At 39.0% G+C, this 27,417-nt stretch overlaps 1 protein-coding gene across 2 annotated transcripts in view; it reads left to right on the top strand.

Annotated features, from left to right (window-relative positions):
• Positions 1–12,034, top strand: part of LOC138762187 (transcription factor Sp3-like) — a 92,814-nt gene extending 80,780 nt beyond the window's left edge. For both annotated transcript variants that reach the window (XM_069935750.1, XM_069935749.1), the window contains 2 exons: positions 3,777–3,976; positions 10,551–12,034. In XM_069935750.1, the coding sequence (XP_069791851.1) occupies positions 3,777–3,976; positions 10,551–10,879 (529 nt within the window). In that variant the 3' untranslated portion in view covers positions 10,880–12,034. The remainder of the gene's footprint in view (positions 1–3,776; positions 3,977–10,550) is intronic.
• The last annotated feature ends 15,383 nt before the right edge of the window (positions 12,035–27,417 follow it).

Here is a 27,417-nt window from a genome sequence, read left to right as displayed (position 1 = left end):
ATAAAATAGAGAGTTTTTTAAAATAGTTTGCAGTTACCTATATTGAATGATTAGACTAGGGAACAACTGGAGAAACCAATTGGTTTTGAATTCAATGTGGATGGTTTTACTGTGGAGTAGAGATCTACTAGACAGGGTTGCCCTTTATCACCAGCATTATTTGCATTTGTGATTGAACCTTTAGCTCAATTAATAAGGCAAGAAAGGAATATAAAGGGTATTAAATCTGGATTGAATGAATATAAGAAATTTCAAAATTTGTTGCTTCCAGTGTTTGGTGAAGTTTTACAGCAAGTTTTAGATACACAATCTGTTCTGGAATCTTTTTCACAGGCTATTATTATGGTGATTCTTAAAAAAGATAAAGATCCTTTGAATCCTAGTTCATCCTAGTTCTTATAGACCAATTTCATTATTTAATGTTGACTATAAACTTTTGACTAAGATTTTGGCTAATAGATTGGCGCAGTACTTCCCAAAGTTGATTCATATTGATCAGACAGGTTTTATTAAGGGAAGATATTCTGCTGATAATGTATTTAAAGTCATTAGTCTAATAAATATTTCTCAGGAGGAATCCACCTTACCAATGGTCATCATTGAATGGCGAGAAGGCATTTGATAGGGTGGAATTGAGTTTTTTTATTTAAGGTTTTGGAGAAATTTCGGTTTGGTTCAATGTTTATAAATTGAATTAAGGCAATATATAAACAACCAAAAGCTAGAGTTATGACAAATGGGGTTTTGTCTGAGTTTTAATTTAGAGAGATCTACTAGACAGGGTTGCCCTTTATCACCAGCATTATTTGCATTGGTGATTGAACCTTTAGCTCAATTAATAAGGCAAGAAAGGAATATAAAGGGTATTAAATCTGGATTGAATGAATATAAGATTGGTTTATTTCCACTTGATGTATTAATTTATTTAACTGAACCATTGGAGTCATTGAAGGTGTTACAGGAAAAGTTAATACAGTGTGGAGAATTATTGGGTTATAAAGTGAATTGGAATAAAAGTGAATTTATGCCACTGTCTGAAGCTAATTTCTCTGTAAAGGAGTAGTACATTTTAAATGGACAAGTCAAATTAAGTATTTGGGTATTAGAATAAATAGACATGTAGATCAGTTATATGATTTAAATTATTTGTCGTTAATTTCTGTAATTAAAGAAGATTTAAATAAATGCAAGGATTTACTGTTAACTTTGGTGGGTAGGGTGAATTGTATAAAATTGAATATATTTCCTAGGCTTCTTTTTTTTTTCAAAATATTATTTGTACTATTCCTAAAAAGATTTTTTAAAGATTTGAATAAAATAGTTAGGAAATTTTTATGGAATGGAAAATTAGCGAGAATTTCTAAGCATAAATTAACGTGGAAATATGAATTAAGTGGTTTGCAATTTTCAATTTTTAAAATTATTATAAGGTTGCTCAATTAAAAATTATTAATAGAATGTTTGATTTGGATAGACCTTTGACTTGGGCAGATGTAGAATTAAATAGACCTGGTGAAGATAGAAGAGATTATTTTATAAATGGAATGTTAAATTAATAAGTTCTTATAAATTGCCTATTTTATCTCATTTGATAATTGGGAAGGGATAAATAAAGAATTTGGTAATCAAGGTAAATTGTCCATACTCCTCTGTATCAGAATAAATGTTTTCCTTTTATGGTTAATAATTACCTTGTTAAGATTTGGGATCAAAAAGGGATTAAGATGATAAATAATTGTTATAAATTGAGTCATTTTTTTATTATTTGAAAGATTGAATGAAAAATATCAAATACTGACTCACTCTTTTTTGTTATCAAATTAAATCAATGTTACATGATTATTTTGGGAAGCATTCGCTTTTACCTAAAGAGTCGAAATTTGAAATGGTGGTTTGTGATGGTGGGAAGAAAGGTTTTATTCAGAAATGTATAAATAATTGCAACAAAAAAAGTGGCTAAAATTGATTTGCATAATCATGGCTTAAATGGGAGAAAGACTTGGGAGTTGAATTTGATAAGGATCATTGGAAAAAAATTGCAGAGATAGTATGACAAAAATTATTTTAATTTGAAAGATGGAGATTTGGGTGCAGCGGAGTCTCCTTAGTCCACATTAAGTGAATTGTGTTTAGTATTCTCCTCTTTTTCCTTTCTTTTTCTGTTTTTTGGTAGTTGGGGGTTTTGGGGAAGATTGGAGGGGGGTGTAGTTTTAGGTTGGGAGGAGGGGAATGGGTTTTTTTTAAATAGTTACTTTTTTTTGGAAAATATAAATACATACACACCATGTTTGAATTTTGATATATTGTTTCATTGTATTGTCTGTAATCATGGTTGTTTTTCTTATAAATAAAATATTCAAAAAAAACCCTGCATACAGCTATAATTTCTCCTGCACTATAGGCTCCACAGAGCCATAGCTTGTAGCAGCTAACTACAGCATAACCTTGCTGAGCAAAATAGCTACTTTGTTTTATCAGTTGGACTTCCTCTTGTGAGGACCACTCTCTTTTGCACCATTACTTTTGGTGTTTCTTGAGGGTCAAGCTTATCTTAGCTGTTCTATAATGGAAGCATTAAAACAAGATACCGGGAAAAACTTGGTAAGTTGAGCAGCATCTGGTTGGGGATGGAGTAGGTGGTGGACATATGTCAATTTTTCAGATTAATGAACCAGAGAAAACAAGAACTTGTTTTCTTTTCTGGATAGTGTCACTGAGCTTCTGGCATTTTACGTTTCTAATATCTGCACATTTTTTGTTTCTGTAACTCTGACTTCATGTTCCCTCCTCTCACTACCTCTGTCCATATTTCTAAAGTTAATCACTTTGCTTTTGTATCTGTATCCACAATTCAATTTTTGCTCTTTTTATTGGAGTTACTTCTTTAAGTTCCCATTCCAATGTTTTAATCCTTCCATAATTTTACCTCTTTTATCTTTTTTCCCTTCATTTCAATTCTCCTTTAATTTTCTCCCATAAGTTTGAACAACCAAATGGCTTCAGCTATATAGATCCTCAGATATTTATATTTAATGTCCAGTCTATCAAAGTGAACATACTACCTCTTAGATTGCAGAAGAGATTTGTTTCATTTGCCTGCCTTGGAGAGTAATAGCTGAAGGGTTGGACAAATTGGACAAGCAGGAGCTTGAGACCTGAGGGGATGACCTGATGGAAATTTATAATATTAAGAGCACACAGGATAGGTAGTCAGAATCTTTTTCCTTTAGTGGGGATATTTAAAAACAAGAAGCAGATAAAATAGCAACATTTGAGAGCCATTTAGAGAGGCACGTGAACATGCAAGGAATGGAGGGATATGGACCATATTCAGGCAGATAGCATTTATTTAATTTTGCATCAAGATTGTTCTATTTTCATTCAATTAAATTTAAGCATTAAATATCTCAATTTCATTATTTTTGTATAATGTATTTTTGGAAATGAAAAGGCTCACTGTATATTCCTTAAAAATGTGAAATAAATTTTACAATAATTGAAAAATTTGCATCTAGTTCTAAACTAGATGCAGAAATAAAGGACGATGCTCTCCATTCACTGTTGGATCATAGTACAGTACATCCTGATTTATATTCTTGCATTTTCTTGAAAGCCACTGTTATAATGTTTTAGAAATAGATGCCAATTTGATTTCAGTTGTGGTTACTGTTAATGAAGTTGCAGTTAAATGTGCAGAATTTTAAAAAATCATTTGCATATTTATGAAGAATCGAAATGAGGTGTTTCACCAATATATGAATTTTTTTTTCCCTCAGATCCTCCAGTAATTTGGGCAAGAAGAAACAGCATATATGCCATTTTCCAGGATGTGGGAAGACTTATGGCAAGACATCCCATCTTAGAGCTCATCTTCGCTGGCATACAGGAGAACGGCCTTTTGTGTGTAATTGGGTTTTTTGTGGAAAACGATTCACCCGCAGTGATGAGCTGCAACGTCACAGAAAAACTCACACAGGTCATTTTCATATTTCTGGCTTTTGAAAATATTGATGTCTCAATGTAATTTTTTCTCCCTTGTGAATTCTTAGTTGTTCCCAGCAGAGCTCTTTTCAGAGTTTGTGTAAAAAGACTCTTTTATAGTTTGTTACAAGTACAATTTATGTATGCAAGTCATTGGCTCGACACCATTTATTTTTCTCTAAAACCATGCTGTGCAAAGAGCCAACATTCAAATTATATTCTGATCTGAAACTCCAACAGGATCCCATGTACCCCTCCCACCTAGTTAACCTGTGCTCCTCCCCATCCCTTTTCTCCTCTTCCTTTTTTTTATTCTGGTGCCTGCCTGTTTTTTGCTCATATTTAGTAAAGAGCTCAGGCCCAAAAGTTGGTTACCCTTTACTTCCGACAGATGCTGAGTAACCTGGTGAATTTGCCGAGCACATTTGTGTATTTCTTGTTTAACTCCCATAGGTCTTGAGCTCTTTGCCCATTGTAGTTATCATTAAACTCTGCTTCTGAGCCTCACTATCATTCCAGGTTACTTCAGAGTTCCCTCTCTTTAGGTACTGCTTACTAATTCATTTTGGAGGTGAAACAAATATACTTGTATATGGAAGAAGACACTAAATATTTTTCTTTAACGTCACAGGAGACAGTTGCTTGTATTACAGGATTCCCTAAAGAATAGGTGTTCATAATTGATTTGTGGCCTTTAGGATATCTCCATAACAACCAACAGAACATGAATGTACCAATGGGATTTTCCAATGGCTACTATGCATAAAAGTGCACCTACTTCAGGCACTACTTTTCACCAGCCATTTTGGTAACTTTGAACACCTGGGACAGCACTTCTGCAACTCCACCACTAATCATTGGAGCATTCAGTAACAACACTCTTCTGCAGCTTGGATTTTGCTACCTGTATTGTTGTGTCCATTTAAAATCTGGCTGCAGATAATGCACAGCTTGGGCTAAATTGCAGCACATAACCATATAACAATTACAGCACGGAAACAGGCCAATTTGGCCCTTCTAGTTCACACTGATCCAAGTACCCTCCTCTAATCCCACTTACCAGCACTCTGCCCATATCCCTCCATCCCCCTCCCAATCCATATTCTTATCCAACTCTTTCTGAAATGACAAAATTGACCCTGCCTCCACCACCTTTCCTGCATTAAACTCCATCTGCCATCTTTCTGCCCGCTCCTCTAAGCAGTTTAAATCCCTCTGCAATCTTTGAAAACCCTCTTCATCATCCACAATTCCCCCTATTTTAGTATCATCTGCATATTTACTAATCCAATTTACAGCCCCATCCTCCAGATCCTTAATATATATGACAAACAGGAACGGTCCCAATACCGAACCCTGAGGTACACTGCTTGTCACCGGCCTCCATCCTGACAAACAATTATCTACTACTGCTCTCTGGCACCTTCCTTCCAGCCACTGTTGAATCCATTTGTCTATCTCCAAATTAATACCCAAAGACTTAGCCTTCCTAACTAACCTCCCATGCGGAACCTTATTGAAGGCCTTACTGAAGTCCATATAGACAACATCCACTGCTCTACCCTCATCAACATTCCTAGTCACCTCTTCAAAAAATTCAACAAGATTGGTCAAACATGACCTTCCACGCACAAATCCGTGTTGAGTGTCCCTGATCAGACCCTGTCCCTCCATATGAAGAAATGTTTTGAGAGAACTCTGCACTGAAATTGACTCTGATGCCATTAATTGGTTAGGAATCAAATAACAGGAATTGATCATCTGAAAAGGATTGGTCACGTGCGAATGATTGTAGATCTGCATGGACAGTTTTTTACACTTTTGAAAAGTACCAATACTTGGCACTAAGATGACAAAAACAAGTAGCAAGAATGAATTGGTCCTCAAGAGAATTTCAAAGCTTCTTTACTCATGGAATGGTAGAGATATGGAATTGTATATGTCCCCTTGTTTAAAAAGATTAATGGGGAATATTCTGGAAATTGTAGACCAGTCTTGGGTAGGTGGTGGGCAATCTGTTGGAGAGGATTCTCAGGAACAGCATTTATTAGCACGTAGAGAAATATAGCCTCAGGGACATTCAACAGGTGTTTGTAAAGGGCAGCTCATGCCTCCTACACCTAATTGAATTTTTCAAGGCATTGATGAAAGAAATTGAAGGTAGAAAAGTTTATATTGATTTTAATAAGGTGCTTGACAAAGTGGTCCCCCATTGGTAGACTCATTCAGAAAGTCACAAAGCATGAAATCCATAGAAACTTGACTGAATTTTGAATGTGCTCATCTGCATTTTGAATTTGTTTGCTTGCAGAAGGCAGAGGTAGTAATAGATGGAATATATTCTGCCAGGAGGTCGGGGATTAGTAGGGTTCCGCAGGGATTTGTTGTGGAACAGTGCTCTCTTTCATTTTTATAAATGATTTATATGAAAAAGTGGAGTTTGAAGAAAGCACAAAGGTTTGAGGTGTTGTGGATAGTGCAGAAGTTTGTCATAGGTGACAACAGGATTTTGACAAGATGCAGAGTTGGGTGGAGACATGGCAGGTGGAGTTCAATTCAGGTAAGTCTGAAATAATGCACTTTGGAAGGTCGAACTTGAAGGTAATGCATATGGTCAATGGTAGGATTCTTAACAGTGTGGAGAAACAGAAGGATCAGAGTCCATAGACCCCCCTCAAAGTTGCCACTCAAGTTGATAGAGTTGTTAGAAGGTGTATGGTGTGCTGGGCATCATTAGGGGATTGATTTCAAGAGCCTTGAGATAATGTTGCAATATTATAAAATTCTGGTTTCCTCAACAATTAGTTATTTCATCTTTGATAATTAACAATTTACCAATAGATGTAAGACTGGCTCAGGGAGTCCAATCCTCTGATACTCTCTCCTGGATTTTGCAAGTTTTGAAAAAAATAAATTACTGGGTTCACGAGTTTTGCGGTCACTTTTTCGAAAACCCTTTTTGTTTTGTCCACCTTTAGCACTGTGATTTTCTCTAATCGTTTGTTATTGGGAGTTTTTTAACAAATTCCTCCTGTTGATTTGAAGTTAGCCCATCTTGTTTTTTTGGGATATTTGTAGTGCCCTCCACAATAACGCCTAATGCACATAATTGATTTAGCATATCTGCCATTTCTTTGTTCCCTCTTATTAATTCACTAGCCTCATTATCTATAGGTCCCATGTCCCGACCTTCTTATTTAATGTGGTCAGCAAAGTACAAAGAAAATAAATGGATGCTGATCCATCCAGGAAAGATTGACAAAAATAGTGCTTTTGTTTAGAGCTTTTGAATGATTAGCATCCAACCTTAAATTGGCAATGAGGATTGTTAAAGAAGGAAGTACACTGAAAAATCTGTAACTGGAAAGTGGCTGTGGGAATTTAGTACAGTACAACTCCGATTATCTGAAATTGGATTCTCTGACATCCTCATTTATCCAAAGAAAAAAAAAAGTAAAATTTCAGATAAAGGAGGATATCTGAAACAAATCAGAAATCCTCATTTATCCAAATTTTTTCGGAGCCGAGCTTATCTGGGACATCGGACTTTCGGCAGGAGCAGGGACATCTGGCTCCTGGCACAAGCGGGGCCTCGGTAGGGAGATGTTCGTGTGATCGCCAGCAGCCAACAATTTTTGGTGAGAATTAAATATTTTAATACTTAAAAAGCCTTCCCTTGATGCTTGTTATTGTTTAAACATTGATACAAGTGATTTGCTGTTACTACTTGGCTGTTTTTTTTAAAATGACCAGTTCTGCATTAAAAACCATTTATCTAACATAGGCCCAGTCCCGACCATTTTGGATAATTGGAATTTTCCTGTATATTACACTGGAAAAGTTATAGGGAGATGTGCTTCCATTGAACACAAATGAAAAATGTTTAAATTCAGCTAATTTGCGAACCAACAGCTTATGAATCTAAATTAAAATTGTGATGATGGAGTGCGAATAGAGGTGATTGATCAACTAGTATTTTTTTCTGGACTGGAAGGTGGAAAATAGTTTTTACAGCCTTAAATGGAACAAAAATAGATGAAATGATTCAGTAACATTTAACGTAGTGTCATTTAAAGCAGATGGGATGCAGTCAGATTTAGCCACAAGTATTTGTCCAATACATGGATTGTGGGTATGGCCCTGAGATAGTTTGGATGGACAAAGGGGTACCTCAAAGTAGTGGGTGTCTTGTCACATACAACCTATCAAGATTTGCAATAGAGAGATTTTGCTCAATGTTGTGTCTGTCCTTGTGCAAGCTGATTGATGCATTGGTGCTGTTACGAAGAGAAAGTGTACCAGTACAGAAAATTAGAAACCAAGTACAGATCACTGGGAAATGAGAGTTTATTTGTTTAGTGGAAATATCACTCAGTGAAGTCCTGTCAAACTACTAAATGGAGTAGATGGTTTGGAAAGATAGGTGTGGTTGATTGTGTTAAAGGCTGCACAGAAAAAAGAAATAATGCACTCTGATCACAATTGAAAGTTGATAAATGATTTATTAAGGCAGCTTGTGTTTAGGAAAGGACCAAATCTTTTGGAATTTTGATTGATCTGCAGAAAGTGGGGGGAAGAGCTCTAGATAAATACTGTAGGATGTTGGTAAAGACTATTGGATGCTTTTTAAAAGTTTGCAAGGAGAAAAGGGTGATGCTTTTTGCATGTTATATTTGGAGGAAATAGTTACTTTGGAGTCATTGAATGCATCTTTTACAAAAGTGAGAAGCAAGAGGTAGCCTGTCCTGATCATTTCCAGAGAGAGATTAAAAACAAGTTCAGGCTGAAAAATGGGAGCACTTGACAATGAAGAAGCAGTAGCAGAGACATTTAAAAAGTTGATTTTTAAAAAAAATACACAACAATGCTGGAGAAACTCAGCAGGTCACGCAACATACTTTATGTTAAAGATATGTAACTAATGTCTCGGTCCTGAGCTCTTCATCAAGGTATGAGCAAAAACCAGGCAGGTGCCTGAATGAAATGGTGGAAGGCGAGAAGAACACAAGCAAGAGTGAGGCCAGAAGAGAAAAATGCTGGAAAGCATAAGGGGGCGGTCAGCTCTCTGAATGGAGGTGGAAGGGATTGGAGGTGAGGGGCAGAGGGAGGAAGAGAGAATTTTAAATCAACCAAATTTTTAGCATTTCTCATGGTGGAGTTTAAACTGATGGGTCTGGGGAATGTGAATGCATGCAGAAAAACAAGAGGGGAACAATGTAGACAACGGCCACAGTGGAAAAATAAAAAAGTAAAACTGGGTCACAGAAAGGTCAAATGCAAGCTACAGATTACAAGATTCTTAAAAGGAAAACGAGTGTAAGGGCACTTTAGCTGTATGCTCATTGCATTTAAAGCAAGGTCAGTAGAAGAATTATCTATTAGGTAAAGATGCATGGAGTTGGAGGTAATGTACTGGCTTGGATTGAGGATTGGTGAACTAATAGAAAGAAGAGAGTTGGGATAAATGGTTGCTTTTCCAATTGGCAATCTGGTGAGCAGAGTGTTGTGGTAGCATTTGGAAGTAGACTTGTAGCTATTCACACTATATATTAATAATTTGAAAGAGGGGACCAAGTGTTGTATATCGAGGCTTGCTCTAATGACACTAAAATGAGAGGAAAAACAAATTATGTAGATGGTGTGGAGAGCCTGCAGAGAGAGCGAGTGAGAAATTGGTTGAATGAGTGGGTGAAGGTCTGGCAGATGGAGTATATTAGCAAATGAGGCCATCCATTTTGAAGGAAAAATAATTGACTAGTCATTATTATTTAAATATTGAATGGTTGCAGGGGACTTTGGAGGTGTTAGTTCAGGAATAACAAAATGTTGGTTTGAAGGTGAAACAGATAATCAAGAAGACAAATGGTATGTTGGTCTTCATTGCTAGGGGATTGAATTTAAGAGCCAAGAAATTCTGCTGCAACTATGGAGAGTAACTTGTGAGAGTGGAGTGCTCCTGAAGTACCCTGCACTGATCTGCTCTACTTGAGAAAGGAAACATTAGCCTTGGAGATGGTGCAGAGGAGATTCACCAGGTTAATTCTGGAGATGAGGGGATTAGCCTGTGAGGAGAAAGAGTTGCCAGGGACAATCCTCACTGGAATTCTGAAGAATGAGAGAGGATCTTTGTCGAAACATATAAAGTTATGGAAGGAATCGACAAGATAAAGGCAAGAAAAATGTTTACCCTGGTCGATGAGAGTAGAACTAAGAGCCTCAAGATTCGGGAGAGAAGATTTAGGATGGGGAGGAACTACTTTACCCAGAGAGGAGTGAATCTGTGGAATTCTCTGCCTGAGAAACCAGTGGCGTCTGCCTCCTGGAATATCCAGTATTTAAGACATGGATAGACTTTCACTCAGTAGGGGAATAGAGGGCATTGAGGGAAAGGCAGGTATTTGGAGTTGAGTCCACTGCCAGGTCAGCCATGATTTCATTAAATGGCAGAGCAGGCTTGACAGGCCAGATGGCTTACTTCTATGTCTTATGTTCTTATAAGTAAGTGTAAATTTGTCTTTCAAAAATATGATTTTTTTTTCTGTCCTCCCTGCCACCCCTGTTATCTGCAGGTGAGAAAAAATTTGTCTGCCCAGAATGCTCCAAGCGCTTTATAAGAAGTGACCATCTTTCAAAGCACATTAAAACACACCAGAACAAGCGGGGCAACCTTTCCAGCCACAACAGTGCAGCTATTTCATCAATGGAAGTGACATCTGCCTCAGATGTAGCTATTCTTGCATCAGGAGGAACTATTATGTCTCCTGTAATAGCAAACATTCAGCAGGTTCATATGGAAGGGATTGGAACAGAATCTTCTGAAGGTGCAAATACTGAAGAAATATTGCATAATACCGATATACAGTTAGTCACTATTGGTGGGGATGACTGTATGGACTAAAATTTATAGAGAAACAATGTGTTAGTGATTTTATAAAAAGAGCAAAAGGCTGGTAAATTTTATGCTTTTTCTGCGGTCTTTTTATCAGTGTGATAAAATTTCATCAATTATGAAAAGTGAAATGTCACTAAAATGCCTTATTTTCTATGTATTTGTAAAACAGTATTCATAACTGAACATTGGCAATGTTGCATGTACATTTTGCAGAAGCTCACCACGTAGCAATTTTCAAATAGAGCACTCTGGATAGATTATAAACACAGGGAACAGCTATGCAAGACTGAGGGGGTGGGGAGTTCTTGAAAATTGAGGCTTGGGGTTGATGCAGTCCAGAATGGGAAAGTTGATGGACATCCTGAACACAATATATTGTGATATATCTGTTTTCTATCAAATTTCGTAGCAGTTTTCTTATTCGACTCATTACATTTTCTGATATAATAAGCATATTTCAAACAGAAGGGTCACTGATAGTCTGCATTCTATAACTAGAGAACTAGCTGTTTGTCACTTCAGTATCAAAGTACAAATTTGTGTTACCAAGCTCTTTATAAAAGAGGAATATTGTAAAAATGGGAACTGAAGTCTTAATCTATTTTTTCAATTTAAGCCATTTTTTGCTAATGTTAAGGATCATCTGCCAAATAACTGTCTTGATTATATTTAACCTTGAAGTTGCAAAGTGGTTACTCAATGAAGTTGCTTTGACACTTTGCCGATCCTTGTGCATCTACCCTTTGTAATTTTCTATATTCTAGTTTGTACCTTAACGATTTGTTGCGTGCGTTTGTGTGTATATGGATATACATATATACACATACATACATATATATATATTCAGTTTGTATTTTTATTTGATTTGTTAAGGCTACAGAGGTATTGCTCAACTATTTAATCGATCATTTCAGCAAACCATGAAAACAGGGGTGAAGATGCTACCATTGGACTTTTGTTTCTTTCCAGTCTGCTGATGTGCAGTACTCTTAAAGATTACAACATTTTCTTCCCAGAATATGCTAGAGACATCTTGTGGAAGTTTTAAAAATACTGAATCACCTCATAGTTTGTACCCTTTTGAAATTTATTTTTAACTGTCTTGTCCTTTTTGTAATGAAATCAATTGTGCAAAATAAACATTCAGATTGCAATATAAAACTGCTTTGATGAACTAAATTATAGTTTCATTACTTCTATTTTGGTTCTTTGAACCTGAATCACAACTTTGAAGGGATTATCAGTGTTACGTGATTCAACGCTAATCCTGAGGTGAAATAGCGTTACGTGTATAAAAACACAACTTTGGACCGAAATGTTTAAGTGCATCTATTGATCAATTTTTAGTCCATTTTCCATTTGTGTGGGAGTGTCACTTTAAGAAAACAAAACTAACAAAACCCTGCAAGCATTGGAGTTTGACTGTGAAGCTGACAGGCATGTTCCTAAATTGGAGATATATCTGAAGAGAGAGGAAGTGGCTCTGGAAAACCCAGGTGCATAGACCATGTGACCAACAGATTCAAGACGGAGTACACAATTTGCTCAAGGGCTATTTTAGGGAAGCAGTACTGTGGAGCAGAGCTCATGAATGTAATATGGTATTGAAGTGGCCTTGTGTGGTTACAATCTATCTGATTTATCCATGTAATAGGCAAAGGAGGAAAAACCCAACACCCAACCCCAACCAACCAATTTTTCCCTTGCAACCACTGCAACCGTGTCTGCCTGTCCCGCATTGGACTTGTCAGCCACAAACGAGCCTGCAGCTGACGTGGACATTACCCCTCCATAAATCTTCGTCCGCGAAGCCAAGCCAAAGAAGGGGAGTGAGTATCAGCCATTTTAAGGAGACAACTCTTGGAGAAGCATCCTTTGAAGGGATACTGTGCTGAAGATGGCCTCGTGTGGTAATGGACAATTTGTCTGATTTCTCCATGTTATGGGGAATGAGAATATCACTCTGTGACCAAAATAAAATGAAAGTCATTGTGAACAGCTGACCCACGGAAAAGGTTCTGGAAGCAGAAGAAATACTGCAGTTCGGCTGACCCACGAAAGGGTTTTTTTTGGAAGCTGTGAAAATTGCTTGTTTTATGTCCCATCCACCAAGGAAAAGGGGAGTTTGATTGTCACTTGTCTGAAAGGACATTTCTCTGGAAGCGTCTCATTTCGTGAGTTAAGAAACAGTCTGTCACCTTGATCTCCCACCTACTTCTTTGTATCCATCTAAAACCTTCGTGTCACATCTCTTTAAAACCTGCATGTCAACATTGGATTTTGTGAGACTGAACTTTGAACTGCCTTTCCAGAATTAGGCCTGAGCTGCAGTGGGAAAGGCTTTATACACACACACACACACACACACACACACACACACACACACACACACACATGCATCTGGTACATAATAATAGTTACTCTTTAGAATATGTATATGATCTTTTTATCTTGTCCGTTGTGAAACAGTAAGGGAGCAATTAAATATTGAAAAATAACTTGCAGGAAAGAAAGCCACTTTTAAAGCATCATAAAGTATGTAATTAAAAATTTCAACTTTAAGAATGAACATTCTTTGTCAAAATTGAAAACCTGAGTGTGGCAAAGTGGTCATCTAGTAGAATTTCTGCTGTACAGACCTGGGTTCAGTCTTGACCTCTTCTGCGGAGTTTGCACATTTTCCCTGAAACTTTGTAGGTTTCCTCTGGGTGCACAGGACAGCACAGGTAGCGTGATGGTTAACACACCGCTATAACAGCGCCAGCAACCTGGTTTTAAATCCCGTGCTGTCTAAGGAGTTTATACATTCTCCCCGTGTCTGTGTGGGTTTCCTCCAGGTGCTCCAGTTTTCTCCCATCCTTCAAAATGAATGGGGGTTGTCGGTAAACTGGGGCATTTGGGCTGCACAGGTTCGTGAGCCAGAAGAGCCTGCTACCGTGCTATATGTCTAAATTTTAAAAATCATCGCTGTGCGGTTGATATGTTAATTGGCAAATATATTTTTGCTAGTGTGCAGATGGGTGATTTTTTTTTTTAAATTAGATTTTGAGGGAAATGTGGGAAGAAGAAAATGGGTTTATTCTGAATGGATTCTGAAATGGCAGCATGGATTTGGTGAATCAAAAGGCCTGTTGCTGTGCTGTAGGTCTGAAAATACCAGAAGGGAAACATGTTGATCTGAAGCTTGGACAATGCTCTTGTTTTAATGCTACATTAACTAAATCTGGAGGACATTACAAAAATAGGTTAACCGCACAAAGCATTTTTTAACAATATTGATAAAATAATTTAGAGATATTTGGATTTGGTACACTTCATTATTACATCAATCTATTACATCAGAAATCATTAGTTGGATCTTGCGTATATGTTTCATTTGACTTTATTTGCACCGTTTCTACATTTTCTACAGTGGATTTTTAGATAACAATTGATCTGGCAAGGGCAGGAGAGATGATGGGAATTTCCAGCCTGGAGGTCCAATAATATTATCTCCTTAACCATTGTGATTTTAGTTTTTAAATACAAGTGGCAAAGATCTGGTAAAGTTTTACTAAAAGTGGAGGAGCAAAGGGATCAAGGATTGCAATAATCCCAATGCACAGTTTTTTTAAGACATACCAGGCCGTAATTTATTCTGTATCAACAGCATTTTCCATCCAATTCTAAACCGACAATTAACCTTAATTTAACTTCACTTTGGAAGTGTGCCATTTCTAGTTGTCATATTTAGTGTGTAAAAACAATTTACTGGTTAAAAGGAATGAGTAGGGAACAAATTTCTACAGTAGACATTGGTGTGTAGAATTAAAATGGTTGATTAAAATGGTTGGCCACTGGGATGCAGTGGACAGAGCAAAGGTGTTCAACAAATTGATCTCACTCTTTGTCCAGTTTCTCTGATGTTCAGGAGGCCACAATGGGAGCACCAGATAACGCCTGCAGATTCACAAGTGAAGTGTTTCATTTGGAGGGACTGTTTGGAGGCACAAATGGTGGTGAGGAAAGAGATATGGGTGCAAGTGTAGCATTTCCTGCAGTCACACATGAGAAGATAGTGAGGGGGTGATTAGTGAGAAGAAAGCAGAGGAGAAGATGTGTCTGGTGGTGGGATCTTGGTATAAATTGAAGAGGACAATATTTTGGATGTGGAAGGTTGTTGGTGAGGACAAGGAAAGCCTGTCTGCTGCATCTCAAGGTGGAGGGGCCAGGGCAAATGTATGGGAAATGAAAATGTAGGTAAGAGTTGTGTTGATGGCAGTAGAGGGGAAGCCATGTTTCTTGAAGGAGGTAATCTCGGATGTTCTGGAATGGAAGACATCATTCTGGGAGATGCAGCAGAGGAATTGAGAGAAAAGAATAGAACCCCAGGGTGTGAAGAGGTATAGTTGAAGTAACTGGGAATTGGTAATTTGTAAAAAAAAATCTAAAGAGTTTTCCTCCTGAGATGGATGGAGAAAGGAGAGTGTTGTTAGAGATGGATCAGGTAAATATGCAGTCGGGTAAAAATTAACAGCAAAATGGATAAAGTTGACTTGCTCATCATATGTGCAGGAGGCAGTGCCAATGTAGTTGTCAATGCAGCGGAGGAAGAGTGGAGACTTGCCTTTGTAAACTTGTAGCATGGATTGCTCCACATAGCTAACAAAAAGGCAGGCATAGATGGGACCCATGCGGGTACACATGGTTAAGCCATTAACTTGGAAAAAAAAATGGGATGACACTTTTTTTGTGACAATAAATTCTGATTCTGAGCCAAAGAAGTTACTGTGGGTGAAAACAAGTTCTGCCAGGCAGAGGAGGAGGGTGGTGGTGGTGGTGAAGGGGGACTGGTTGGATCTATTGTCGAGAATAAAAATGAATGGCTTTGAAGCCTTTAGTGTGGAGGCATAGAGGTGCATAGAAATTGGATACCCATAATGAAAATGAGGCAGTAGAGTCCGTGGAACTGGAAGTTGTTGAAATGGAGGACATGTGAGGTATCATGGAAGTAGGTTAAGGGACTGGACCAGAGGGACAAAATGTATTTGAGTTAAGAGGATACCTGTGAGCACACAGAAACAATGGGTTCATCAGGACGATTTGATTTGTGAATCTTGGGTGAGAGATGGACTTGGTAAACAATAAGTTAAAGGCTGTGGGAGGGAGATAACTGGAAATGATGAGGTCAGTGATACTGTAAGAGTGGCCTGATGTTTCTTGGGGCGGTGCTGTACAAGGAGTGAATAAGAGGTGCCTGAGAGCTATTGTCTGGCCTCCACACGATAGAGGTCAGTGCACCAGACCACAACAACACCAGAATTGATAGTTTTGGTCATTTGTTGCTCTTGTCTCCTGTCAAATTTGAGATATCTCCCCATTCATTCTCACTAAATTGACAACCTAGCATCACTTCACAGCCCTCAATGCAAATGAAGTTATAAATGGTTTTCATCAATCTCTCAAAACTAGCAAATCTTTTTACCACGATCCTCAAATTTACTGTCACAAGTTTAGACTATTTTCTCTGTGAAGTAGTTCAAAGCTTTGTTTTAAGTTCTTTCCAAAAGCTTAATTTAAATCTTTTTAATTTAAAGTTCTATCCTGGGAACAACCACTAAACTAAAAAGAAAATCAAAAACAAGTCATTGATGCCTTTTAATGTAATTGGCCATGCATTCACTTCCAACAGTTAATCTAATTGTAATGCCCTTTCCCACTCGTGTGATATGAAGTTAGTTTCCACCTGCAGCTTTTGATATTCAGTTTCTTGCCACCATTTTTCCCAGTGCTTCCACTAATCAGCGACTTTAAGATTTTCTTCAGTTCCTTTAACATGTGGTAGATTTAATTTTCTTACTCCCTTCTCCCACCTTTCACCTGCAGTCTCACATGGAATCAGTTTTTTTTTTAATCAACTAACGTTTTGACTATACTCTCTAGAAATTTGTGTGGCATGGTTAACGAAGAGGATAGCACAATGCTATTACAACATCAGCAACCAGGGTTTGAATCCTCTGTATTCTTCAAGGAGTTTGTAGTACATTCTCCCTGCAGCTGTGGGAGTGCTCCAGTCTCCTCCTACATTCCAAAGATGTACATTATTGGTTGGCCACATTTGGCAGCATAGGCTTGTGGGTTGGATATAGATTGGTGCAATATAACCTGGCCAAATTTGCTGATGTCGCCAAGATAGGTAGCAGAGCAGGAAGTGCTGAAGAAACTAAAGTTGCAGAAGGATATAGACCGATCAGGAGACTGGGCAAAAATATGGCAGATGAATACAATGTTGAGAAGTGTTTGGTTCTACATTCTGGCAGTGGAAATAAACAGGCAGAGAACTATTTGGATGGGGAGAAAATTCAAACCTCAGAAGTGCAAAGGGACCTGAGTGTCCTCGTACAGGGAAACCTAAAAGTTAATGACCAGGTGGGATTGGTTGAGAAGAAAGTGAATGCTATGTTGGCATTCATTTCAAGAGGAATAGTGTACAAGAGTAAAGAGGTGTTGATGAGGCTCTATGGGGCACTGGTGAGACAGTTTTGGACCCCCTATATTAGAAAGGATATGATGTTATTGGAGAAGGTGCAGAGGAGATTTACTAGGATGATTCCTGGAATGCAAGGGTTAATGTATGAAGAATGTTTAGCAGCTCTTGGATTGTATTCATTGGAGTATAGAAGAATGAGATGGGACCTCATAGAGACATTTTGAAAGGTTTTGACAGTGGAAGTCTGATTCACATCTATGTAGTCATTGGAATGTGGAAATGTGTTCCCCTTGAGAAGATCACCTATAACCTGAGAAATAAGTATGAAGTGCTTACAAATATAGCAAAATGCAGGTGCAACTAGGGTATTTAATTATGTCCCATCTCACCCACAAGTTCTATGCTAATACCCCCTTGAGATCTAAGTAAATTTTGAAAGTGTGAAATATGTGAGACAAACGATGGACTTCTGACAATCCCTGTCTCTTTCTTTCTTATTCTTACTATTTTCTCTTCATTTTTTTATTTGAGGTTTATTTCTTTCCATTCCTTTACTTACTCTTCATGGGAGAGTGGGGAGGGGGTGGAAGAGATGGGGATTATAGCCATCATGTGTCAAAGATTTTTTTTAAAAACTTTTTCAATTTTTTTTGTTTTTGTTGATTACATTAAATTTTATTTAATGTAAAATTTAAATAAAATATTCAATACAAAAAAGGATTAAAGGCAATGTTAGCAGGCTTGGTTTTCAAAGGATATTGGGGTTCTGGAGTGGAAGAAGAGAGGTGTATTGCAGGTACAGGCAAAACATGGAGAAAATGAGTTATTTGAGGGGTATAAAAGATGCAAGGAAATACTCCAAGGAAACCAGGAAGGCTAAAAGACACGAGTTTGCTTTGGTAAACAATATGATGGAAAATCCGAAGGATTTCTACAAGTATATTAAGAGCAAAAGGATAGTAAGGGACGTAAAGAACACAAAGGATTAACCACATCTTCTGTGAGTGTGTTCTACAGTGGGAGGACATACAACAGGAATATAGGGAGTTAGGAAGAAAGTTTAAAAAGCAGGGCCTCAAAGGTGGTAATCTCAGGATTACTGCCTGTGCCATGTGCCCGATGAATGCGTGGCTGAAGAGTTGGTGCAGGGGGCAGGATTTGTGGATCATTGGGATCTCTTATGGGGAAGGCCTGACCTGCACAAAAAGGACAGGCTACACCTGAACTGAAGGCGGACCAATAACCTGGCGGAAATGTTTGCTGGAGCTGTTGAAGAGAATTTAAACTAGTTTGATGGGGGGTGGGGGGGGGGGTAGGGTAGGAATCAGAATGTGAGGACAGAAGGACAAAAGCATGATACCATTGGTCCATTGGTGATGAAGGACAGGGAGGGGATAAAATATAAAGGTAGCCAGTTAGTGGGTTTGAAATGTATCTATTTCACTGCTAGGAATATGAGCAATAAAGGTGATGACTACCATGCTGTGGTGTTACTGAAACTTGGCTGGAGGAAGGGCAATATTGGCTGATACAGGTATCTGAGCCTAGGTGTTTAAAAAAGAATAGAAAGGGAGGTAGAAAAGGGTTTGGGGGGAGCATTACTGGTCAGGGATAGTATCACGGCTTTAGAAAGGGACACTACAGAGGGAGTGACAACTGAGTTGATGTGGGTGGAAGTTAGAAATAGGAAGAGAGCTATCACTGTGCTGTGAGTGGTCTATAGGCTCCCAAATAGCCCTTGGGACACCGAGGAACAGATACGCAGGCAGATTTTGGAATGGTTCGGAAAATACAGGGTTGTAGTTATGGGTGATTTCAACTTCCCTAATATTAATTGGCACCTATTGACTGCAAGAGGGATAGATGGGGCTGAATTTGTCAGGTGTATAAAAGAGGATTCCTGACACAGTATGTAGACCGGCTGATTAGAGGTGAGGCATACTGGATCTGGTAGTGTGAATGAACCTGATTAGGTTACGGACCTCTTGGAAGGGGAGCATTTTGGTGAGAGTGATCACAACTCCCTTTGCTTCAACATAGCTATGGAAAAGGATAAAAACAGTCACACTGGGAAAATACTGAACTGGGGAAGGGTTAATTATGAAGGAATGAGACAGCATCTAGCGAGAATAAATTGGAAAAGGATGTTTAAACGTGAAAGCGCAGAAGTAATGTGGAGGAAGTTTAGGGACCATTTGAGCAGAGCTCAAGATAGGTTTGCCCCACTGAGACAAGGAAAAGATGGTAGGAAAAAGGAACAGTGGCTGATGAAACAGATCAGGCAACAAGTCAAGAACAAGAAGGAAACATACATTCGATAGAGGAAGCAGGAAACAGGAAGGGCTCATAAGAAGTATATGGTAGGCAGGAAGAAGCTTAAGAAAGGACTTAGGAGAGCTTGAAGGTGGCATGAGAAGGCCTTGGAATGTAGAATTAAGGAGAATTTCAAGGCATTCTACATGTACATTAAAAACAAGGATGACGAGAATGAAAGGATAAGGGAGGTAACGTGCCTGGAGGCAGAGGAAGTTGGGGAGGTCCTAAATGAATACATTGTGTCAGTATTCACAAGAGAAAAGGATCTTGATCACGGTGAGGTCAAAATTGAACAGGCCTGTGCATTGGACAGCATTGAAATTAAAGAAGAAGTGTTGGATCTTCATAAAAACATTAAGATTGATAAGTCTCCGGGGCCTGACACAGTATACCCCAGGCTGCTGAGAGAAGTGAGAGCTGGGCAGTAGCTATGATCTTTGAATCCTCAGTGGAAGTGCCCGAGGATGGGAGAATGGTAAATGTAGTCCCCTTGTTTTAAAAAAAAAGTAATAGGGAGAATCCTGGGAGTCAGTGGTGTGTAAACTAATGGAGAAGATTCTTAAGGATAGCATCAATGACCATTTGGAAATGTGCAGTCTGCTAAAGAATAGTCAGCATGGCTTTGTGAAAGGAAGGTTGTGCCTCAGGAGCCTAAATGAGGAGGTAACAAAAGAAATTGATGAGGGTAGGGTGGTAGATGTGGTCTACATGGATTCTAGCAAGTTATTTGACAAGGTCCCCATGAGAGACTCATCCAGAAAGACATGAGGATGAAGCGATGGAAGGATGGGTCAGTAAGTTTGCAGATGACATGAAGGTTGTAGGAGTTGTGGATGGAGTTGAAGGTTGTCGAAGGTTTCAAGATGAAATAGACAGGATGCAGAGTTGGCCAGAAAAGTGGCAGATGGATTTCCATCCAGATAAGTCTGAGGCAATATATTTTGGAAGGACTAACCAGAAGACTGAGTACAGGGTTAATGGTCGCTTACTTAAGAGAGTGGATGAACAGAGGGACCTTGGGTTACAAATCCATACATCCCTCAAGGTCACTGCACAAGTTGATAGGATAGTTAAGAAGGCCTGTAGGATGCTGGGATTCATTAAAAGGGGGATTGAATTCAGGAGTACAATTCTATAAATCATACTTGGAGTATTGTGTTCAATTCTGGTCACCTCATTATAAGAAGGATGTGGAAGCCATGGAGAGGTGCAGAGGAGATTTGTCAGGATGCTGCTTGTATTGGGAAACCAGTCTTATGTGGCAAGGTTAGCAGAGGTGGGACTTTTCACTTTGGATGAGAGGAGACTTGATAGAGGTCTACGAGATTATGAGAGGCATAGATTGGGTGGACAGTTAACACCTGCTTCCCAGGGCAGGAACAGTAAACACCAGAGGATATGTGTACAAAGTTAAGGGAGGGAAGTTTAGGGGAGACATCAGGAGTATTTTTACTCAGAGAGTTGTGGGTGCCTGGAATGCTTTGCCAAGGATGGAGGTGGAGGCTGAAACATTGGGGGCATTTAAGAGTCTGTTAGACACATGGATAAAAGAAAAATAGAGGGTTATAGGGTAGGGAGGCTTTAGTACTTTTTTTTAGCAAGGGATACATGGGTTGGCACAACATCGAGGGCTGAAGGGCCTGAACTTTGTTGTATTGTTTTATGTCCCTCTGTTCATTACCACTCTGAAATAACTGGCCATAACCCTCCACTCAGCCTTCTGGTTAGTCCTTCCAAATGAATTACCTCACACTAGTAGAAATCCATCTACCATTTTTTCCACCCAACTCAGCATCCTGTCTATATTCTTTTGTAACCTTCGATAACCTTCAGCTCCATCCACAACTCCTCAAACCTTCGTATCATCCACAAACTTACTGACCCATCCTGCCTCTTCAGCCAGGTTATCTATAAAAATCACAAAAAGCAGGGATCCCAGAACTGATTTTTGCAGAACTCCACTAGTCACTGACCTCTAGGAAGAATATTTTCCTTCCACCACTACTCTCTGCAAGCCAATTTTTTATCTACACAGTCATAGATCCACTGATCCCATGCCTCAAGACTTTCTGAATGAATCTCTTGTGGGGAACATTGTCAAATGCCTTAATAAAATGAAATTTGTTTACAAACCACCAAATAAAATTACAATTTTAGGCAGATAAACCCCCTGACATAAATTATTGCTTACTCACAGGAAATAAAATTAAGTATGTTTTTTTTCCATTGTATTTTAAATAGTCTCATTAAAATCATGGCATTTAGAATGAATTCAAAAGGCTTTTTAATCCTAAAGGATGGATAAGTGAAGAGCGTAAGTGTAAGGTGACTGGCGAAGAACTTGATGTAACACATTGAAGAACTTGTATTTTAAAACAGACACAGTTGAAATGAAAATGCAGCAGGCTGAGAGTGAGTTTAAGTATCTGCTGCCTTTAAGAATGGGATAAATACTTGGAAATAAATATAGAAAAAAAAATTGTGAGGCTAATGAAATTCTTAAAATGACTGAGTGGTTTTTTTTGCTGATTTAATTTTGTTTGTATTTATTTTTCAACAATTCTCATTTCAAAAAGCAAAATATTTTATAAAACTGGCAGAAAGTTGAGAAATGATCTCACGAGGGAATTAGTGCCAAATGGAACACCTAACAATTTGATTCAATGAGGTAACATAATTGAATCATTTGCAACAGATTGGAAAGTAATCCCCTTGAGCAGAAACATGTTTGCTCAAGTGAAGAGTATCTGCTTGTTTAAACAAGAAGGCACCAATTGCCAATATTTTCAAGTGGCAATTGAGACAGGATTTGGGAAAAGTGGAACTACCCATTTTGTTTGATAACATTGCAGTGAGTGCAGCCAGTCCCCAAGATTTTTAAGAAATGCAAGTGTATGCATGTAATCAGGTTTGCTCATTTTTTTCTCAATTGAATGAACTGACTCTCTTAACCGCTTTGTTCACTGTAGTTTAATACATTCAAGGAGCAACGAGCAGAATTTCATTGAGATGCGTTACTAAATCTAAATGATTTGGGCGCTGTGTTTCATTGTGCAGTGTAAATGAAGTATTTTTTACTTTTGATGAAACTGTTTGTAGTACATTACATGGTGTTATTTCTATAAGCAGGAAATTTAGCCCAACATCATATATGCTGAATTGTGAATTGTCATGTTGCACAAGGGAAATTTCTTTTCTTTCTTTGGCTTGGCTTCGCGGACGAAGATTTATGGAGGGGGTAAATGTCCACGTCAGCTGCAGGCTCGTTGGTGGCTGACAAGTCCGATGCGGGACAGGCAGACAAGGTTGCAGCGGTTGCAGGGGAAAATTGGTGGGTTGGGGTTGGGTGTTGGGTTTTTCCTCCTTTGCCTTTTGTCAGTGAGGTGGGCTCTGCGGTCTTCTTCAAAGGAGGTTGCTGCCCGCCAAACTGTGAGGCGATATCAGCCCACTGGCAACATTGGTAGCAATTTAAATAAAGACTTTGAGGAATTTCTGTCCTGCATGATATGAATTAAATATTGTCGCCATCACAGATGTGGAATAGTTTTCATATCTGGTTAAAGTTTGCAATGAAGACCAAAGTTGAGTAGTTTTGATGATCCTCCACTCCTTTGAAGGAGACATTATTGACCAATTTTGCTTTCTGGGACAATAAAACATATTGCTAGATAAAATTGTAGAGTTAGTTATCTCGAGAAAATTTTCCACATTTGTGTTTGGGGTCTGGGATAGATTGACTCAGACAAATTTAATTTTTTTTTGCTCTGCAGGTCTCAGCATTAGTTTGATTTCTTGCTTTTTTTAAAAAAAAATCTAAAATTAGATGAGATTGGTTACTATTGAATTCCAGTTATTACAATCTTTGTTTTAAGAAGTTTTCTATTGTGTCATTTTCTCAACAACAGACCCAACTAGCCCCCCTCCTTTGCAAGTCAATAACTTCTCCTGTGACTCATCCCACTTTCTCCAAGTCAACGAAGTAGGCATGGGCCCGAGCTGTGCCTGCCTTTTTGTTGGCTATGTGGAGCAATCCATGCTCCATAGGCAAGACCATTTTTCCTCCGAGTCAGTGATGACTACTTTGGGGCTATCTCGTGCACCCATGATGAGCTCGTCGACTTTATCCACTTTGCTACCAACTTCCGTCCCGACTTCAAATTCACTTGGTCTCTCTCTGGCAGCATTCTCCCCTTTCTCAATCTCTCTGTCTCCATCTCGGGAGGCAAACTCTCAACAGAAATTTCCCTTGAACCCAGCAACTCTCACAGTTATCTCGTCTGCACCTCTTCATACTCTGCCTCCTGTGAGGATTCTATTCCTTTCTCGCAATTCTTCCATCTCCATTTGCTCCCAGGACAAGATCTAAAAATGTGAGATCATCCCACATGTCGTCCTTGTTCAAAAAGAAAATGTGGCTTGCCCTCTGCTACCATTAACAGCCCTCACCTGCATATCCTTCATTTCCTGCATATCATATTGTTCAGGCAACTCTGTGGAGAGGGATGAAACTGCAAATGCAGTGACGGTTCAATATTTTCAAAGGATATGGTTGAAAATAAAATAAACTGCTTTAAGATTTATATATTCATGCAGGTGAAACTTGTTCAGTGTAAGTACACTGTAATATTTTTGTCTTTTGTCTTTAAACCGTTTATTCTTCAAGCAGGTGTATTAGTTAGGCATTGTATGAGCTTATCCAGGATCTACCAACCCCCATGGGATCTGATAGCAGGGGTTTTAACTGTACTAATGCGTGCCCATACCTCCCCTCCTCAACTCCATTTGGGGCTCCAAACAGTCCTTCCAAATGAAGCATCACTTCACTTGTGAATCTACAGGAGTTGTCTACTGTATCTGGTGCTCGCATTGTGGCCCCGTCTACATTGGAGAGACGGGGAAACTTTTTAGTTTAGCACCTTCTCTCTGTAGTGGGGGTCTCTCTGTGGCAGTCTATTTAAATTCTCCACCCAATTCCCATGCCATCACATCTGTCCATGGTCTCATGCACTGCCAAGATGAAGGCCACTCGCAAACTGGAGAAAGAACACTTCATATTCCATCTGGGCACCTCCAACTAGATGGCATCATTATTATTGACGTCCAATTACCTGTTGGCCCCAGCCCCTGTCGTTCTCTTTCCTCATCCCTCTGTCTCCTTTCCTCCAGTCCACATTCACAGTGATCAATTCTCAGCTTTTCTTTCTTGACCTCTTATTCACTTCTACCACTTGGCTGTTGGACCGTGCTCCTTTCCCGGCCCATTCTTCTCACCTCCCCCTGCCTTTTTATTCAGATGCCTGCCTATTTTTGCTCATACCTTGATGTAAGGGCATAGGCCCAAAACCTTGGTTGTACATCTTTGCCTCCTATGGACCCTGTGGGACCTGCTGAGTTTCTTCAGCAGTTTGTGTGTATTAATTGCATTAATAGTGTCTGCAGACGTTCTTGTTTTACTGCCATTTGAATGAAGAAGGAAGGGGGTGGAGAGCTGAATGAAAGAAGACTGAAATGTTGGTTATGTATCTTTATCTTTATATACCATAAGAGCCATCTCACTGGTTGTACACAAAGTCCTGAATCACCTGGGCTGCAAAGTTGCATACATCAGGATACTTTTTATTGACTACAAGTTGGCATTTAACCATCATCCTGTCAAAATCCAAGACCTGGGACTCAACACCCCACTCTGTAATTGGATCATGGATTTCCTCACCTCCAGTCCACAATTGATGGGGATTAGTAAGAACTTCTCCTCCACAATCTCCATCTGTACTGGAGCACCACAGTGGGTGCGTTCTTTTCCCCCTGCTCTACTCACTTTCCACCAATGACTGAGTGGCCTGGTACAACACCATCTACAAATTCACTGACGATGGTGAGTTGCATAAAAAGGGGCTCTACTTCCTCAGGAGTTTGCTGAGGTTTGGGATGACACCAGATAACCTGACAAATTTCCACAGAGGTGTGGTGGAAAGTGTACTGACTGGCTGCATCACAGACTGGTATGGGAGCACCAATACCTCTGGGCATAAAACTCTGGAAAAGGGTAGTGGACACAGCCCAGGACATCACAGGAAAAATCCTCCCCACCATTGAGAACATCTACAGGGCTCTCTGGTATTGGAGAGCAGCAGCAGTCATCAAGGATTCATGCCACCCAACACTTCCTCTATTCTCGCACCTGCCATCAGGAAAGAGGTCTAGGTGCCACAAGATTTGCATCACCAGGTTCAGGAACAGCTGCTACCCCTCCCCCTTCTACCATCAGACTCCTCAACAACAAACTCAATCAGGAACATTTAAGGAGTCTTACCTTTGCACTTTATTGTTTGATTTTTTGTTTCCTCTCTGTTTTGCAAAGTTAGTTCATTTTCATTTCTTTATTTGTTTATGTGTATACGATTTTTTGTAAGTGATCATTCTGCCGTGCCCACAGGGGAAAAAAATCTTGGGGTTGTATATGGCAATAAATCTGAAATCTGAATCTGAAATCTATAACAGGCACTCTTTGTCCTGCTGAGCTTCTCCAACATTGTGTTTTTTACACCTACCATCTGTTCTGTCTTTGTCTTGGGGGTGACCAAAAACACAAGCATGATTATTAGAGAAGGAGGAATATCCTCTTTGGCACCTCAAGCCTGCCCTCCTCTTCCATAAGATGATGGTTGATGTGGATGTAACTGTAATACCACATTCTTGTATTGTTTTGGTAACTTTCCATGTCTTTATTAAAATTCGATATAGCTATTCCTTGAAAAAAATCAAAGGTTCTGAATCTGGTGCCCTTTGAGAAAGAGAGTTGTAAAGACTCGTAAACTTTGGAGAAAAATATTATCACACAGCTTACTTAGATAGCTGACCACTTATAGTGACTTGGTAAAAATTCTTCTACAAGAAATAAAATCCCCTCCACATTCATCCTGTTGAGACCTTCAGGAACTTGTAGATCTTGTTGTTCAATCAAATATGTCCCCTCATTCTTCTGAACGCCTGCAGATACAAGCACTGTGTGGCTAACTTTTCTCACAAGGTAAGCCAGATATTAATCTCATAAACTCTCTGAACTACTGCCCATTCATTTGCATCTTCTTCGATATACTTTAATAACTTAGACAGGATAAATTTTCCAAGTTTGTAAGTGACACAAAGCTTCAAAGGATGGTCAACTGTAGGATAATATTACGCTAGCAGGAGATGTAGACTGGCAGAATGATTGGCTAAGTGACAAATGAAATTTAATATAGTAGTGTTAAATAATGCATTTTGCAGAAAGGTTAGGAAGATGATACTGACTAAATGGTATACCAGAACAGATGTGCCTCCATCCCTGATAACTGGGGATGCTGAGAGGGTGGATGGTAAAACTCCAGGGAATCTGGAATTAATTAATGGAGGTGTAGATCACTGAAGCATGGATGTTGATCTTAAGCTGTGTAAAATACTGAATGGGTCACAATTGGTTATTGGGCTAATTTGGTTTGCCACACCCTGGAATGAATGGAGCAGTCCTAGAGAGTTTGGAAAAAAAAGATGTAGTGTGGTTACTAGAATGTTTTCTGGTGCAAGAGCTTTCAGGTGTAAGTTTGAACTGGACAACCAGGATTTTTTTTTTTGTAACTATTTTTTCACACCATGAACCATATTGACCAAAATGCACATCAACATTTCCCTCTTGAATATACACAGCGTCATTTTCTCCCCTTTTCCCCACTCCCTCCTTCCCACCCATCTCCCCACCTACTAAACGTTCAACATATAC

Source organism: Narcine bancroftii, chromosome 4, assembly GCF_036971445.1.
Source record: "Narcine bancroftii isolate sNarBan1 chromosome 4, sNarBan1.hap1, whole genome shotgun sequence".
Lineage (NCBI taxonomy): Eukaryota > Metazoa > Chordata > Chondrichthyes > Torpediniformes > Narcinidae > Narcine > Narcine bancroftii.
Note: the sequence above shows the minus strand (reverse complement) of the source record. Positions and strands in the feature narration are given on the sequence as shown.